Here is an 18,621-nt window from a genome sequence, read left to right on the forward strand (position 1 = left end):
CCTGCCCAGCATCAAAAGCCTTCTTATCCAGTGCCAGCTACGCTGGACAGGACACGTTGTCCACATGACAGACAGCAGGATCCTGAAGATGCTTTTGTATGGCCAGCTGAAGGAAGGCCACCGTGAATGTGGAAGACCCTGCAAGCGCTTCAAGGACACCTTGAAGACAAACCTCAAAGCCTGTGACATAGACATCGCTTCCTGGGAAACTGATGCCATTGACCGCTCTCACTGGAGAATGCTGTGCTCTAGTGGCATAAAGATGTTTGAAAACAAGAGAACGCTGGCTATTAAGAAGAAGCGTGAGCGAAGGAAGCAGGGCTCAACTTCTGGAGACATTTTCACACCTGTGGGAAGTGCTGCGCATCCAGAATCGGCCTCTTCTCCCATATGAGGACACACACCGACAGATAAGCCTGCCTGCCTACTTATCCGTCGGACTGACTGAAGACTCCATCAGTGTGTGTGTGTGTGTGTTCACATTGGTGAGTGTGTGCATGTGTCTGCATGTGTGTGAGTGTGTATCTGCACGTGTGTGTGTGTGTGTGTGTGTGTGTGTGTGTGTTCATGGTGGTGAGTGAGTGTGTGTGTGTGTGTGTGTGAGTGAACTGTGCTGCCACCAGCTTTAAACTGTTTTATGTTGGTTGAGGGGTGATGGGCTGGGAATGTACATACACACACAGATGCAAGTATGATTTGATTACATGCACACGTGTTCATGCTATAAACCTTGTGTGATACAAGAAGATACACACAAAAATCAGTGTATAGTCATTTTATTCACCTTCTTGATCATTTTCTCATAACAGTGAAGTAAAAACTAGCAAACTGGATCCAGTCCTCCACATCTCCCATACTTTCCTATGCCCCACTTTTCTTGCAAACCACATCTTTGACATAAAAAGAAATTTTCTTCCTAAAATTACGTTTATGTAACATACTTACTGTGACCCACTAGTGCAGACTCCGGCAGAGGACTGATTCCTGTCCTGTGCAAATTACTACCCGTCTATACGGAGAAAACGAAAGTAGCTACCGCCGATAACGTACAGAGGTAGGTTACTCCCCTTTGCATCCCTGACTAGTGCCCTCTTTTTCTGGCAGCCATCTTTTGACTCCTGCTCTTCGTGCATTTAGCTATTCATGTCCAACATCAATGCAAATGTTAAATGCTTAAGAACATGCAACTGACAAGTCAAAAGGTTCCTAAAAAAAAATAATAATCCAAAAGAAAATAAACTTACAAATAAACTTGACGGAATGCTTTTGTCAAAGCTAAAACCATAGTATCTAACATACCATGCTGCAAAGGTTAAGAATAAAAATCACTCAATTAAAAGAAAAGAAAAAAAAAAATCTACAAACAAAGCATACAGCAAACAAAAAGAAAAAATAACATGCTGTGCTGTGCTGTGCATTGTGCACGACCTGAGAAAGATGAACATCGGAGACATCTAGAGAATAAGGCCTAGACATTATGTAGTACATACCATACATGTTCTGTCGTTGCTTTTTTGTTCAATCATCCTCAGTCCTTAGGCACCACTACTTTTTCCTCTTCAACTCTCTTGATCCAAGGTGACGCTTAGTTTAGGCATCCACAGTCAAGTGAATGAACCATAATCTTTCTGTGCAAATTTGTACTTCCTATTGTAAACCCCTTACTGATTCTTAACACTTAATTTTTTTTTTTCCCCAAAATTCTACCATTTACACTTGAGATGATTTTTAACACAAATCTTTTTTTCAATGGACATGTCCAAAACAGGTAGGCTGAGGGACTGGAATAATCATGCTCGAGAGGTCACAAAGCTGAAGGTGGTATTCCATGCAAACAGTTCATGATTCAGTTGCATTACGTTTTAAAAATTTCTTTCCCCACTATAGCACAGGATTTGCTGACAACCCTACAAAGATGTCTGGCCTGAAGTAAGAAAAAGACATAAGAAACTGTTGTACAATAGAAACTCAAGCTTGATTTGTGACCCATGAACGCTTTCAAACCCAAAAATGCTTTTTGATCCATGACCATTTTCCAGCCTACAAAAATTTCCTTAAACCATGAACGCTCTGACGCATTAACACTTTCTGACCCATGAACACCTGACGACCCATGAACATCCTGTCCTGTTAATTTTCTCTGACCTTGAACCCTTTCTCACTAATTAATGCTTTTTTGACCCATGAGCGCTTTGACCCATCAATATTTTCTGACCCTTGAACTTTTTCTGACCCAAGTACACTTTCTGACAAATGAGAGCTTTCTGATAAATCATCTCTTTGATCCATCAATACATTCTGACACTTGAGAATGTTTTCTGACCCATTAACCCTTTTTTACCCATGAGCACTTTGTGACCCATCAGTACTTTCTGACACATATACTCTTTCTAACACATGAACGCTTTCTGACATATTATCGCCTTGACACACTCATACTCTCCGACATAGATATAAGTATCCACATCAATCAATCAATCAAACATACGATTATGAATGCTTCCTGACCCACGAACATTTTCTGACCGATGAATGCATTGACCCATCAATCTTTCTGACCTATGAACACTTCCTGATCCATGAACGCCACCACTGTTTAGACATAACTGTGTAGAACAATGTTTGAATAACAATGTGCATCTCAGCATACAAATAAAAGATACAAAAATGACACAAAGATAATCAAGCGCTCAACAACCAGGCATTATGTTCTGAGCCAATGTTAATCATCAAATCCAAAACAAAAACAAAAACTATTTTCTTCACAAAAACTTTTTCTTTTTTTTTTCTTTTTTTTTTTCTTTTTTTTTTTTTTTTTTAAAAAGGATCATGGATGGAGGGCAAGGAAGAGAAGGAGTGGAAGAAAGGGAAGACCTCAAGATCTGAAAAAGTCTGGACAATTATGATCAATGATTTTTAGCATAAAGAACAGAAGCGTGTAAGTAAAAAAAAATTAAAATAAAATAATTCTTTTTTAAAAAAAGGAGCAATGTACACACAGAATATCCTGACGAATGAATCCACACAATCAGTAAGGCCCAGGCACACGACTCGACTGCACTGTTGACGAACTGAACTTGGTCGATGACGTGGATGAATAAGCAGATGGCGCTGCCGATGAATAACTCGATGATGCTGCAGCAGGATAGGCAGAGGATGCCCCCATGCCGTAACCACTTGAGTTTGTTCCCCTACTAAAAGGAAAAAAAAAAAGGGGGGGGGAGGGCAGGGGGTGGGGTGGGGAGAGAAGATGAAGGAAGATTATCTTTCTGCACATCAGATAAACACTGCAATCACCAACAAAACACTGAAAACAGTGAACATTAATTCTTGAAACCATCATAATGATTTCTCACAAGTGATGTGAAACAAGAAAAGTTCATGCAGTGAGCGGCACATTGTGATTCATTTTCGCTAACCCAGAGCATCATATTTTGTTCCGTACCTGTGTGAGCATTATATAATATATATATATATATCTGCTCACAGTGATTGTCCTTATAAATATTTCGAAGCATTCCACAGGAATATATATATATGATTGAAGAAGGAACTGTTTATGCAGTTGGTCCCCAGATATTTATCATCATTTTTTTTTCTTCTTCTTCCTTTTGTAAGTTATTGTGTGTAGGTGTTTCATGTTTATTGCAAAGCGCTTTGAGCTCCCTTTAAGGGAGGAAAGCACTCAATAAGTATCCATTATTATTATTATTATCATTATTTACTTTACAAACTCATAATTTCCCACAACTATCTGTGTGACTGCTTGAGTCCAGCAAACTATAAGAAAAAAAATTATTAACAAAAAAAACCAACAACAACACACTCTTGTAGTTATAATCAACAAATGTGTTTCACTCTCATCATCCTAGAATTCACTTTTGCCCTCTGCTGTGTAATCATCTCCATCTTTCAAGACTTCCTCTCTTTTCTCTTTTGTTTTCTTGCAGAGGAATATAACCTTTTCTCTTCTGAGAACACCAATGTCTGCCTTCAACATGTTGCTTCTCCCTCTTGTTATAAAAAAAATCAACAACTACAGAATAGAATTCAATGCAGCTAATCTATCATCAAACACAAACAGACACACATGCATACATATATATATATATATATATATATGTAAATCTCTCTCTCTCTCTCTCTCTCTCTCTCTCTCTCTCTCTCTCTGTCTCTCTCTGTACATAAAGATATATATATTAAAGACTGCCAAAATTTGAAAACTTTCATCAAACATCAGCATAAAAAAGACATTCAGAAGACAGACTCACACAACATACCTTGAATAGGCAGAGGATTGTGTTGTTGCTGCAGAATAGGGCCTGAAACAGCAAAACATGGTGCCTATTCATTTCTGTCTGCCACACCTTTTACTCCCAAGTTTTGAAATGAAACAAAAACAAGAGGTAAACCAGCCCTCTGTGGCTCACATGTGACAGTACTACAAATGTTGGCGGTCTCCACTCTGGGAGGGACGCTTAGTCTGGCTCCGCGACTAAGCCATTATTGTTGTTAGTAGGGGGCTTAGTAGGTGGTGTCCTAAGTACGTTGAATCAGAACAGGCACCACTGAACACCACCAAAGTGACTCAGCAGCAGTGCAGGGTCTCCTCTGGTGTGTGGCCTCCTGGCTACCTAACATCAATGGTTCATTGTGGACTGCAGTCGCTGGAACTGTGACAGACGAATCTGGGTGTGGCCGTGAATGGGGGGATCTAAATGAACAGCGTGGGAGTAATGCCACTGAAACCGTGCAGATGATGGGGCAGCAAAAAAAAAAAAAAAAAAAAAAAGAATGCAATCTTCATGTGAAACATCAAACAAACCACAGGATTCATCATAACCTATGAACTGTCAAGTTCTCATCTGGCTAACAACTTCAAAATACTTGACTCGTTCTCTTCCTATCTTAAGACGGACAACAGTTCATTTTGCTAAAAAAAAAATTTTTTTAAAAAGGGAGGGGGGGGGGAGGGGTCACACAATTGAATCCCATAATTGCCAGAACTTTCTTCCCCTCCACTGGACCTTGAGTGGTGGTCTGGATGCTAGTCATTCAGATGAGACGATAAACAAAGGTCCCATGTGTATCATGCACAAAGCAAACATAACCAAAAACCAAAAGGGTTGTCTCTGTTGAAAAAACTGACTTAGACAGGAAAACAAATACACTTGCAGACAGAAAAAAAATAAAATAAAATAAAAAGGCGGCTCTGTACTGTAGCGACATGCCTTGAATGGGGAGGGCAGCCTGAATTTCATACAGAAAAAGCTGCTGTGACAAAAAAGTCAAATAATACAATACAATGCAACACTATCATTATGCCTTGAAAAGAGTCACACAACTCTGCCATCACTATGCTGAAATCTTCTCATCATAATAATTATATCATGTGTTTCTTCAGCATAAATCAACATGAACAAATGAATTACGATACTGACCGTCTCCTGTCAATATAGTCATCATAAGGATCTCTGGACTCAGCAGATCGTGCGCCAGCATAGGGATCTTTCCCGTACAGGTCTCTGAGGAAAAAAATCAGAATAAAACATTTACATATTGTTGCAATTTTAAAAAAACAAAGAAACATTTTTAAAGGATATTAGCATACTCCACAGGAAGAGTTAAGCTCTTGCAGGGTCAGTTGGGTTTTTTTTTTACCATGAAAAAAAAATCTAAAAACTAATATCACACAAAATGATCATGTGCACATATTTGTCTATATCAGTATATGCGCATATTTATATCTGCATGAATATTTCCACTTGTGCAAGCATGGTATATTTGAAAGATGTATCTAGCCATCTTTGTAAACTGTCCACATGTGAAATTTTCCGCCTTGCTGCACAAGCTACTGATTAAAATTACCACGCCAGTAACGATGAATTTAGTTAACTTTGATATTGATGAAGTAATGTATGGTCTATAACTATGCATGCAGCAGATGCACAAATTCACTTCCACATACATATAAACAAAATACACACACACAAAAATTACCCTTGCATGCCCATCTATATACATGGATACTGAGAATATAAATATTCACATGCTAATTCACACACAGCAAGACAGTTTAATGACTACTGATTACTAATCATTGTTTTTCTCAAACTATAGCAAGACAGTTTAAAGAATGTTCGTCAATTATTATTGATTTGTTCACACAATAAGAAAAACACAGCCTAAAGAGTGTTAGAGCCAGCTAATCTAATATCTCCTTTCTTTATTTCACCTTTATCCCACCCTTACCCTTCAATAAATACCTAACCACCATCCACCCCCCCCAAAAAAAATTTTTTTTTAGATAACAAAAACATCAACAGGAACAGAAAGGAAAGTTTTGCAAACCCATCACTTTCACACACCCACACAAACCAATACACAACCCCCACTCAAAGTATGATTTGTGTGCACCACTTGACACCAGCATACCTTGAGCTGGCTGCACTGGCGGCAGCCGCAGACACAGAGCCAGAGCTGGGAGGGGGAGATCGGCGAGCATAGTAGTACGAGTCGGCACGAGCATACGGGTCGGGAACCCTCTCTCTCATGTACGGGTCGCGGGAAGGCACAGGTCGGCGATCGTAGGGGTCATAGTAAGGGTCGTAGCGTCTGTACGATGGGGGAGGTGGGAGGTAGCGAGATCTGTAGTACGGGTCCTCGTACGGATCTCGTTGGTAGTATGGGTCATCTTCATACGGGTCTTCACGATAGTCCCGCCTCGGCCGCCGAGGCCTGGAAAATAAGAATGGTCAAAAGGTTTACATTACAAAAGTAATTACCATTGTGTAAGTCTTTTTTTTTTTTTTTTTTTTTTTTTTTTTTTTTGAAAAAATCAAGAGAGGGACACAACATGTATTATTATACAACTAGAAACAGAAAATTAAGACATCAAAAGAATAATTGTTCCTGGTCTTACCATGGCCTATGTAAAATGCTGCATTTTATGTTTGCTCTGATTATTTCTACAGGAAGTAAACAAACTACAGGCAATTCATCCATATATATATATATATATATATATATATATATATATATATATCAGAAAAACACTGTACAACTACTGGTTCTGACTTTTCAGTTTTCTTTCTGTCCACAGCCAAAATGATATCTCCCCACTTCCCCCAAAAAGAGAATAAAAACTGTATAATGAAACCCTTCTCTATTTCAGTTCACATTTTCCACAATGATAACTGAATAAAATTAAGAATGTTAACTGCTGAGATTTTTTATTCTTTTTAATCAACCACAAAATGTGTGTGTTTCACAAAAATCACGTTTCTTTGATATCAGTCTACCAGACAGAAAAATGAACAACAGTCCTATTTTAGTTTAACACTGCCTCAAACTGAAATGCAAAGTTCTATCATAATGGAATTTGTAAAAATTTACACTGTAACAATTCATAGCTGAGATGACTGCTGATTCACTTCTTTTTTTTTTTTTAATATATATATACGACTCTGACATCTTTTTTTTTCTTCATGTGCACATAAAACAAAATATTCATTCCCAATAAACATATTCTGCCATCACTATTTGAATTAAACCAACAGCAACTTTTAAAAAATCCAAATCAATAAAGAACAGTATGACATAAAAGCACACACTAAGAAACAGAAAATTATAACTGATGTTTCAGCCAAGTTTGACTTTTGCTTTGTGTGTGTACGAGCATGTAGGTCTGTATGACTGTGCATGTGTATGTGCATGTGCATGTGCAAGTACACATGCATTTTCATGTGTGCGTTTGTTTGCATGTGTGTGTGTGTGTGTGTGTGTGTGTGTGTTCATAAAAGCTAAATGGATAAAAATCAACATAAAAAATACTATAAAACATAAAATAAACTTACCCCCTTGGGCAATCTTTTGACCTGTAAAATACAGATTAATACACTGAGAATCAACTGCTCTCTCTCTCTCTCTCTCTCTCTCTCTCTCTCTCTCTCTCTCTCTCTCTCTCTCTCTCTCCAAGTTTAATCAGTTGATTCTTATTCAAATACATTTAAGTTTCAAATACATTCAAATATTCACTTTTGGGCATAATTCTTCTTTTCTTTTTTTTCATACAGTTTAAACTTAACATCATCCTTTGAACTTGTTTGAAACAACTGTGAATATAACTGACAACCATGCATTTAGCTATCACTCTTCCTTTCTCATGGACTGAAACAAATCTTGCTGTGCAAGAATTACTGAGAATGCAGAAATCAATTAACATACATTTACAAAACCAAAAGAAAAACACTTCCTTTCTGGAATAATCAAATCACAGAGTAAATTACCAAACTGCACACACTGCCAAACTCAGGCTGTGGTCCAAATCTAAACTCTTTTCTCATTTTCAGTAAGATTTCATCACTACATCACAATTTGGCTTCAAGCAAGCAAACCCCAACATCTGACTTCTACTTTCCTGTGTGCCAGTTCAGGATGAATTCTCCTTGATGATCACAAGCAGTACAAAAACACAAACACAAAGGGTCTCACCAACACTGAGTTGCAAACAAACAAAAAAAACCAACACATACACACTTAGACAGACATGTAACATTTTACAAGCATGACCGTTTTGTTTATTTACCCTGCCATGTAGGCAGCCATACTCCGTTTTTGGGGGTGTGCATGCTGGGTATGTTCTTGTTTCCATAACCCACCGAATGCTGACATGGATCACAGGATCTTTAATGTGGGTATTTGATCTTCTGCGTGCATATACACATGAAGGGGGTTCAGACACTAGCAGATCTGCACATATCTTGACCTGGGAGATCAGAAAAATCTCCGCCCTTTACCCACCAGGCGCCGTCACCGAGGTTCAAACCGGGGACCCTCAAATATTCAGAATGAATCCGCTGAGCAAAACGAGCAAGGGCATAATCATATTCAAAACACACCATCTTACACCCTCTGACATGTCTACAATCAGATGAGTCAGCATTCCATACAACAAAGAATAGTCTAGGATACTCACCAGTGTCCCTCTTTGCCACACCGGTAACAACCTTCTCTGTCACCCATACCAGGCCTCTGTCGAACTTTGCTGTGAGAAATCTGTAAAAAATAAAAATAAAATAACAATAATAATAAAAATAATACTGAAACTAAACATAATGGTTGGCTAAAATATATCCCAATGTTCATAACCCTTTCTCAGGTGAATGTCACTGTGGACAACAAATATAACTCAACACACATTACCCTTTTACAGAGGTCCTGAACATAAAACTGTGAACTATGGTGTGCCTTGCACACAAAACACAGAGTAACGATATTATATAACCATTTCAAACAGATCAGCAGCCTTCAAACTTTACAGAACACAAAGGAAACATTTTCCTAAAATTATGTTTGATTTAACACACTTATCGTGACCCACCGATACAGACTTCAGCAGGGGTATGATTTCTGTCTTGTACGAAAGCACTACTCCACCCCAGCAAGAGAAATCAAAAGTACTTGCAGCTAGTAGCCTTCCTCAGCATATTAACTCCCTTCTGTTTACCTATGCAGTTGTAATCCTATTCAGGGCTGGGTTGCATCATAAGTGATCTTTGTAGCACAAATTTTGGTCAGCTTTAAGAATGTTGTATGCTTATTCCAGAGAATGGATAATAAGCAAACTTATTGGTATCAGTATCAGTATCAGTATCAGTAGCTCAAGGAGGCGTCACTTCATTCGGTCAAATCCATATACGCTACACCACATCTGCCAAGCAGATGCCTGACCAGCAGCGTAACCCAACGCGCTTAGTCAGGCCTTGAGAAAATAAATAAATAAATAAAATAAAATAACAAAAAAGAAAAAAATATATAAAAAAAAGAAATAAATAAAATAAATAAAAAATAATTGATAAATACATAAAAATACTACTTCTAATAATAATAATATCTATAAGGCGCAAAATCTTGATGAAGTCAACTCTAAGCGCGCGCGAGCGCACACACACACACACACACTCACACACACAAAAGACTACAATGATGATAAATAAGCAAATAAATGTAAAACATGCAGATACACGTTCACACGTTCGCTCAATGTAAGTAACCCTGTCCTGTTTCCTGAACTTAAGGAGGAGGACTTGCACAGAAGCTGACCTCCACTCTCAGTGTGTTGCCATTGTAGCTGGAACCGTTCAGTGCATCCGCTGCAGCCCTGGCTTCATCTGGTTTCTCATAGTGCTGAAACAGTGAAGCCAAATAGGTCTTCATGCTGTTGATGACACAGTGTGTGTGTGTGTGTGTGTGTGTGTGTGTGTGTGTGTGTGTGTGTTTGCTTGTGTGTCCCCATGAATCTAAGTGTAGGATATCCAGGGGCAGATTTTGACTACTGCCTGGCAAATTTCAAGATTTTCTTTCTTTCTTTCGCAAATTTCCCAGTGCTTAGTCAGTTTTGGAGCAATTCATTATGTCTTTATATATATATCTTTCTATTTGCTTAAATGATGTGTGTGTGTGTGTGTGTGTGTGTGTGTGTGTGTGTGTGTGTGTGTGTGTGTGTGTGTGTAGTTGTTGTTGTAAGGGCTGTTATTTGTTAAACTTAGCAGTATGAACTTTAGTCAAATAACAAAATAAGCAAATATCTCTTGAAGATCTTCTTCTTCTCCTCCTGCAATAGAAACACATGCATGAACACATGCAAGTCCACTCATGCACATGTGCAAGCACACCCCATCAATTCATACTAAATACTCAAGTACAGGTATCTAAGCACACACATCCCTGTCAGTGAGTGTCTTCATTCTAACCAGGTCAATCATCACCAGACCCATTTCAAACTATAATGAACTAGGTTACGAAATACTTACAGCAAAGACACATTTGCTTCTTTTTTTTTTTAATTCTTCTTTTTTTTTTTTTAAATCAAAACATGATGAACTAGGTAAAAAAAAATTATAATAATAATAATAATAATGCTTACAGCAAAACCATAGTTGCTGACAATGTCAAATTCAACAACATTGCCAAACTTTTCAAACTTGGTCAGCAGCTCATCCCTTTTGCAGTAGTCTGGAAGATTCCCAATGAACAGCTTGGTATTAACTTTCTGCAACACAAGACAGTTAAAATGAACATTTCAAACGGCTAATACACGCTCACTTTGTTTTGAGTGCACATGTGAATTATGAAAAAAGAAAGAGTTACATAACAAATCTATCAAATATGATGTCATTGTCCCTTCAGTTGTTGTTTTGTTTTGTTTTTGTTTTTTTTTGTTTGTTTGTTTTTTTTCCTTCTAACTATATAAGGAGTGGTAGTCTACTTAAAATCCAACAAAGCTGGCAATGCTGCATTTTCATTTGCTGCTCAGGTTATGCAGTGTGACAAATATAAATACAACCATCATCGTCATATGTATTTATCATGGAAATTATGAAATGATAAATGAAGGTTTAAAGACACTACAGTACAAAGGGCAAAAACCAACCGAACAAAGATGTGTGATTAATAACGTGGCATGACAGTTTGAAATACTCTTATATGCATTGGGTAAGTCGAGGCTGTATAGGGGGGTGAATATACACATGTTAGTGACTGACCTAATCAGTGAAAGTTTGTTAATTCATACATTATATATCATTAAAGCTTCTCTTAAATGTTTTTATCCACCAAATTTGTCAAGAACATGATATTCATCTTCTAAAAAATCCATAAGGTTTACATAATCTTGCATATTTTCCTGTACCTGTTTGTCTGCCTCTGCATATACATGGAGATCATGTGCATTTACCCAAAGTTTGCGCACAGCTATTCTGTGCTCAGTTTTTCTTCAGTGGTTCAGATACAGCTCCTGCCTATTTAATATTCTTCAGCAAAATAGTTGCAGAACGGTAGCATTGATTATGTTCATGTACAAGTGTACCTTGGAAAGAGTGATGGGGGGGTGGGGGGGGGGGGCGCCTGGGGGGGGGGGATTGAAGGGAAGGGGATGAGGGTGTAGAAGAGAAGAAAAATTCTTTATGTGTGTGCAGTTTGAATGAAAGAACAAAGGAAGAGGAGTGGTGTGCCACATATTTTGATTTTAGCAAAGTATTCTGTATAATAATAGATACCTCAATCAAGATTTGTACTGGTCCCATTTTCATCCATTAGATTGCTACTGCATGTATAATTTCTACATTGCTTCATTCTCTCTTGTTTAACTATTTTTTTCATTTTCTCTTGTTTTACCTATAAATAAATAAATAAATAAATAGACAAAAAATAAATAAACAGATAAATAAGTGATTCAGCAATTCAAAATCAGATTGCACCTAATTTCAGAACCAAACTTTGGTCTCATTTTCAGAGTCTTGTAATTGTATTGTATTGTATTGTATTGTATTGTATTGCATGGTATTGTATTGAATTGTTTTGTGCTGTATTGTATCGTACAATATTGTATTGTATTCATCATATTACTGTTTTGCCACAACATATTTCTATGTGTGAAATTCAGGCTGCTCTCCCCACGGGAGAGGGTGTGTCACCATAGTGCAGCACCACCTTTTCTTCTTCTTTTTTTTTTCTATCCACTATCAAATTTGATTTTTTTTTTTCCTACAGAATTTTGCCAGGTACAACTCTTTTGTTACTGCAGGTTCTTTTAAATGCACCAAGTGCATGCTGCACTCTGAACCGTAGATCATCAAACATGTGTGTGTGTGTGTGTGCAGTGCGTGCATGTGTGAGTATGCACAAGTTTTTAAATTGATATGCACTTGTATGTATCTTATTTCTACTGTATGTGTGTTTGTGTATGATTTTCAATTTATGTTCATATATTGTTATGTTCTATCCCCCACCCCACCCCCACCCCCAATATTCCTTGTGACCCCAGTACACTTGGTAATAAAGACATATTCTATTCTATTCTATTCTATTCTATTCTATCATATCACCTGAATGACTACCACTCAGTCCACCACTCAAGTCAGAGTCGAGTCAAGGTGGGAGTAAAAATCCTGATATATATATCATAACAGGACTTGTGCTTGTGGACAACTGCTTCCTAGTTGGGCGCATCACCTCTACACCACCACTCCACTATCATCTGCAAAGTCTTGTGACTGTTTACTGGTTGAACTAAATGCTTTTTTTCAAAGCCCCTCACAGTCACAGGAGTTCCAATGATTTTACTGTGTTAAGAAGCGCTATATAAATACTGTTATCATTATTATTATTATGATTATTAAGGGCACACACCAGTGTGTGATTTTTCACCTGGTAAGACCATGCTTTTATTGGGCAAATAATCATATCAAGGTGAAAGTGGGTTTGCTCCTACATACCTTTTATTTACATGTATACCTAGCTGAATTGGTAGCATAAGCAACACTGAGTTGAAGTTGTGTACCTTTTATACTTTACTCTCCTAGCTTGACTGTTCTTTCATTCCGGGGAAAAAGTAACTTGAAAGTCTTTGAAAGTATAGCATTAAGATTTGCTTTTAATGTGGTTTGCAGTCAACATCAACAGTTGAAAAAAAAAGGTTTCTGAGTGACAGCTTTTTCATGATGAGAAATCAGCGAAAGAACCTGTATTTTGAACTTCTAAATTCTGAGACTAAGTTTTGAAAGTGAAAGAATAAAATCAAATATGATAAAATATATGTCTAATATTAATTTATAGATTTATTATTTATCTATTTCTATATGTGTAGAATTGCAAAAACCAAGAAAGATTAAGTTATAAATTTTCTTTGGTCCTTTAAAACAATCAATCAAATGCCTGATGACCATGGTTAACCTAAAATCTTCTTTGCATCAGCTGTTAATTGAAATATTTCTATCATTTACAATGTTGATCTCTGTGTGTGTGTGTGTGTGTGTGTGTGTGTGTGTGTGTGTCTGTGTGTCTCAAAGCATTTCTGCCCTTGAAATTGATTTTCCTAAAAAATATAGGCTCTGGTTTGTATCTCAATTCTGATGCATCACACACACACACACACACACACACACACACACACACACACAGCATGAACTGAAAAGTCAAGGGCCTGAATCCATGGGGTACTGTACGAAAGAAATAAAACTCAAGGAATAAAATCACCATCATTTTGCTCATTCAGTTTATCAAAAATAAGGATTTCTGTTCTCATGGTGTGTGCCTCTGTCATTTGAATCAGGCCAGTAATGCAAATATATGCATCTGTTTTATATACAGTGTGAAAAAAATTTGTGCTGCATCAGTGTGTGTGTGTGTGTGTGTGTGTGTGTGTGTGTGTGCTGTGTGTATGAATCAGGCCACACTAATTTTATACAGTATACTTTTATACAGTATGTGAAAGAAGTGTGTGTGTGTATGTTTGTATGTTTGAGTGAGTATGCATGTTTGTTGTTGTTTTTGTGTGTTATGGTGTGTGGGGGTGTGAGTGTTGTTTCTTTGTTTTGCTGTTGTTGTTTGTTTTTTGTTTTCTTTGTTGTTGTTGTTTTTGCTGTGAGAGAGAGAGAGAGAGAGAGAGAGAGAGAGAGAGAGAGAGGTTTTGATTTCTTTCTTTTGATGTCACGATGCTGTGTCACTTAGGTTGCTGTGTTGTGTACTCTGTTGTACTGCACTGTACTCTGTGGGGGTGGGGGAGGTGAAGACTTGAATACATGAGTAATCTTGACAAATATAGTATATCATTTCTACATGAAATGTGTTCCCATATCCTCCTAACTTGGGCCAATATATCATCCCAATGGATCTTTTTAAAATCAAACCAACCAAAAAGAAGAGCAGCTTGTTTTCTATCAATCAATAGCTTGCGAAAATAAGTGTTGGTGTGTGTGAGTGTGAGTGTGTGTGTATGCGTGTGTGAGTGCGTGTGTGTCAAACTTGTGTGCAATTTCTACAGTTCAGTGGGTATATTTGAATAGCCAAAATAATCTTTAAAAATACAAATGTGCATCTGTGCTGGTGTGTGTCGATGTGTGGTGTGTGGTGGTCGTACATAGGCACATGTAAATATGCAGGAGTGCATACTGTGCGAATACAAATATGTAAAATTATAATGAGACATATGAATATGAAATTACACTTGGCCTAATGTGAGACCATTTTGACAAGTTGCCACGATACATACATAAATATACATATCAAAATCAACAGGGCAGGGGGACGGTTGGGGGGCGGGGGTGGGGGGGTGGGTATTATTAATTGAAACTGTTGAACACTCAACCCATATATATTCTTTTTTTAATTCTAAAAAGGTTTCAGTAAGCCTGATTGCATCACCTTTCACTGGCTACAATTACTCCCCATAAAGTCTAACATCATCCAAAGAGGTGGGGACAGTAAGCGGAGGATATTTTGGATACAGGAGAAAGCATCATGTGCTCAAAAACAAGACATTTTTATCTCTCTGTTATCATTCTGTTGGGTGTGTGTGTGTGTGTGTGTGTGTGAGTGTTTTGCAGTATCATTCAAAACAAAATGGAGAAAAACAGTACACAGGCATGCCTTTTGATGACATTCAGTATTTGCAGAAGAAAGATCGTTTTAACCGTTGTTGTTGTTTTGTTTTGTTTTTTTTGTTTTTGTTTTGTTTTGTTTTTTTGCTTTGTTTTGTGTGTGTGCCTGTGTGTGTGTGTGTTTTAAGTACTCTCAATCTGGAACAGATCAGATTTGATTAAGAATCCAGTTTTCCCCCAATTTTCTAGTACTTTTGTTAAATAATAAAATGTTATCAAGAACATGAAATAAGGTTCAAATTCATCTTAGTATTTTTACCTCTTTTTTTTTCTTTTTCTTTTTTTCTTTTTGAGCATACATAACCATATACAGGAACACCTTCTTTTCAAAACTATGTAGTGTTTTTTCCAGAAGGGCCTTGGAGAAAAAAAAAAGAGGTGACCTGGTTGTTTAATATTTATATTGTATGTTTCTTGAAATTTGATGCCTCATTACTCCCTACCCTCATATCAAAGTCTGAAAGACGTTATGGGTTGTATACTGTAGCACATTGCAACATATTTCTTCTGAGTGATATTCAGGCTGCTCTCCCCTGGTGACACTTTTTCTTTTCTTTTTTTTCTTTTTTTTTCTTCTTTTAACCAGCCAGTTCATATATACTTTTGCATATTCATCAAAGTAAATCTAAAAAATCAAACAGATTTTTTTTTTCCAGTGACTGCTCTTCTTACAATTGATATATTTATCTATCAGCTCTAAGCACATGCAAGTACATGCTGTCTGCTCATACTGATTTCAGATCAATTGTTGTTGTAATATATGTAAATGCTGTCTCTCAGTTTAACTACTCAGCCACTGCTCCACAGTGGGAACCTTCTGTTTAGGTTTAACTCCTTCCCTTCCAGAAGCCTTTGCTCATCATTACAACATTCATTATGGATTAACTCTGCAGCCAGAAGAATAACCATGCTAATTTAATCAACATTAATCCAATCAACATTGCTTTCTCTGCAACTATCAATTTAGGCAGTTTTCGCTTTCACTGTCATAGTTTTGGCAGTTCAGTCCGCATTTATGAATGAAGTTTCATTTATGAATGAACACTCACTTGTGGTCGATAAGATGATCAAGGAGGAGATAAAAGTATTTACTATTTAGCCTTTAGATGACTCTGAAAGTATTATAACTAACCAGATGAGAGGGAATAAATTCAATAATGCATATTCTGTTGAGGCTTCTACTGATAAAATACATAATGCATCTTTCAAGTTCAAACACCAAGATATGTATCACACACAGGTGTCACTTTTTTCTTTTTCTTTTTTCCTAAGAATCATCTCTCTCCTTGTACACTAGGAATAAATAATTATGGATAATTATTATTTATAACCAAATAGAAAGAAAATAATTCAATGTGATTTTTTAAGAACAATTTGCATATCACAGCTTCTGCTGTCAAAGCTTTCCTTGGCAGCTGCAGAATATATTATCAATTTGTCCATTAAAAAAAAAACTCACAATAACTTTGAGGTAGCATTCTACTTCGGAATAATGGTTTCTGTGTTTGTTCAGAATTGTCTATTACAAAATTCTCAACCTTTCATCTATGTCCTTATAAATGAGGCAAAAGAAGCCCATCAAGACCAGAGCAGCCAGTTGAAGGATTGTTCTCACTGGCATACTCTTTTTTTTCTTCCTAATTCTTCTTGTTTTGTAATTCTTCCTGGTAAGTGGTGGTGATGCGTGTTTTTGTGTTTGTGTGTGTGTGCGTATGTGTGTGCACGTGTATGTGTGTATGTGTATATTTGTGACGTTCATGTATGTACATATGTCATTGTATAAATGTTTGTCACTGCTTGAGTGTGTGCACATTTATTTATGTTTGCATGTCCAGGATCTGTCAATTTTGCCTTCATAATCCAAGTTACATTTTCCCCACATTCACAGCCTTCTCCATGCAGCCTTTACCTTGAGATTGGCACTCTACTGAGTTAACAAAACTCACAATCATGAACAGACTAAAGTGTAACTAGACTAAAGTGTAACTAAGGTATTGTGAGTTGTGTTTCCCAGCTGAGAAAGGTATGTGAAGGCAAATCTCACACAACTTTTTTTTTTTTAAATCATGTACTTTCCAGTTTCTTAGATTTCAGTTTTAAATTCAAAATCATACAAATTGTTTCCCCAATGAGTGAAGCAGGCCCTCAGTCCTTTTCACACTTTTTATTTAAGCATTATGGTCTTATTTATTAACAAAAAAATTTAAAAAATTCCCTCCCCCCTCCCATCCCACTTTTTATTCTGTCAATGTTTGACTTCTCAACCAGAATCTTCATGTGATGAAGGCGGTAGAGAAGGGAAAGAAGAAGAAGAACACATCTTCAAGACTTTCAGTCTGAATCCATCCCATTTGTACTCATTCCTGTAATCAGACATTTCCACGTTTCAGCACATCAATTATTTCCCCCTTTCACTCGGAAAACTCATCCGATCTGATCTATAACTCTGCTGACAGATCAAATCGCATAAATTTTGTGCAAATAGCGTAGACAACAAAACTGTATGAAAAGTAAAGGGATGCAAGGATATGTGTATTTCTTTCATTCTCTTTTTTTCTTTTTTTCCAATGTCCAATGAACATTCTATCGTTCTAAACCGTCGTGTTGTGCCCGTTTGCCACGATCACCGTGATCGAACGACACCGGACACGCGCCCTTCCCCGTCGACACGACCATTGATTGACAGTTTGGAAACCTGCTAATGGATTCTATACAATCCTGAAATTAAGCACTCACGCCAGACATTTCGACGCTACAGTTAATTGAAGATCTAGCACCAAAACGCAACCGCTCCGTTGGGTCCGTCGCCGCGTCTCTGTGAGGAAGTTGTGTTCTAGTCTTCTTGCCGGAAATTCGAGAAAGTTTGGTTCAGACTCGGGCTCATCCACACAACATCTGCAGGTTTACTTCTTTTCTTTTTCTTCTTTTCTTTTCTTTTTCCTTTTTTTTTTCCAATGCGGAAACCCACCTTATGTTACGACAATGATAAGGGGATGGGATATAGGGATTCTGAAACAAGCAGACGATGGTGAATCAACTCAAGTGTCAACAATATTTTTTTTTTTTTTAAGAAAGAAAGAAAAATATAGAAAAAAATAAAAGCCAACAATTGGAGGAGGAAAGACATGAAAAAAAAACCGGAAAAAAAAGAAAGGAAAAGAAAAACAAAACTAGAAATTAG

General features: G+C 37.2%; 1 protein-coding gene across 2 annotated transcripts; it reads right to left on the reverse strand.

Annotated features, from left to right (window-relative positions):
- Nucleotides 1–760: 760 nt before the first annotated feature.
- LOC143296158 (uncharacterized) lies at nucleotides 761–18,304 on the reverse strand. Of its 2 annotated transcripts, none has more exons than XM_076607961.1 (9): nucleotides 18,177–18,304; nucleotides 10,928–11,053; nucleotides 10,105–10,188; nucleotides 8,978–9,057; nucleotides 7,857–7,877; nucleotides 6,436–6,738; nucleotides 5,442–5,525; nucleotides 4,281–4,322; nucleotides 761–3,191 (listed from the first exon to the last, which is right to left on the reverse strand). In XM_076607961.1, exons 1-9 carry the CDS (start codon nucleotides 18,183–18,185, stop codon nucleotides 3,029–3,031), a joined length of 912 nt encoding a protein of 303 aa, XP_076464076.1. In that variant the 5' UTR covers nucleotides 18,186–18,304; the 3' UTR covers nucleotides 761–3,028. The 2 variants fall into 2 exon arrangements, with proteins under 2 accessions (XP_076464076.1, XP_076464075.1); XM_076607960.1 differs by having other exon boundaries at nucleotides 761–3,194.
- Between the last annotated feature and the right edge of the window lie 317 nt (nucleotides 18,305–18,621).

This window comes from Babylonia areolata, chromosome 21 (assembly GCF_041734735.1).
Source record: "Babylonia areolata isolate BAREFJ2019XMU chromosome 21, ASM4173473v1, whole genome shotgun sequence".
Taxonomy (NCBI): Eukaryota; Metazoa; Mollusca; class Gastropoda; order Neogastropoda; family Buccinidae; genus Babylonia; species Babylonia areolata.

What these genes read in the sequence shown, in the direction of transcription:
- LOC143296158 (XM_076607960.1), bottom strand. An exon ending in GACTATATTGACAGGAGACG is followed by an intron (nt 4,323 to 5,441) that starts GTCAGTATCGTA and finishes TTGCTGTTTCAG; the next exon opens with GCCCTATTCTGCAGCAACAA. An exon ending in CAATCCTCTGCCTATTCAAG is followed by an intron (nt 3,195 to 4,280) that starts GTATGTTGTGTG and finishes TTTTCCTTTTAG; the next exon opens with TAGGGGAACAAACTCAAGTG.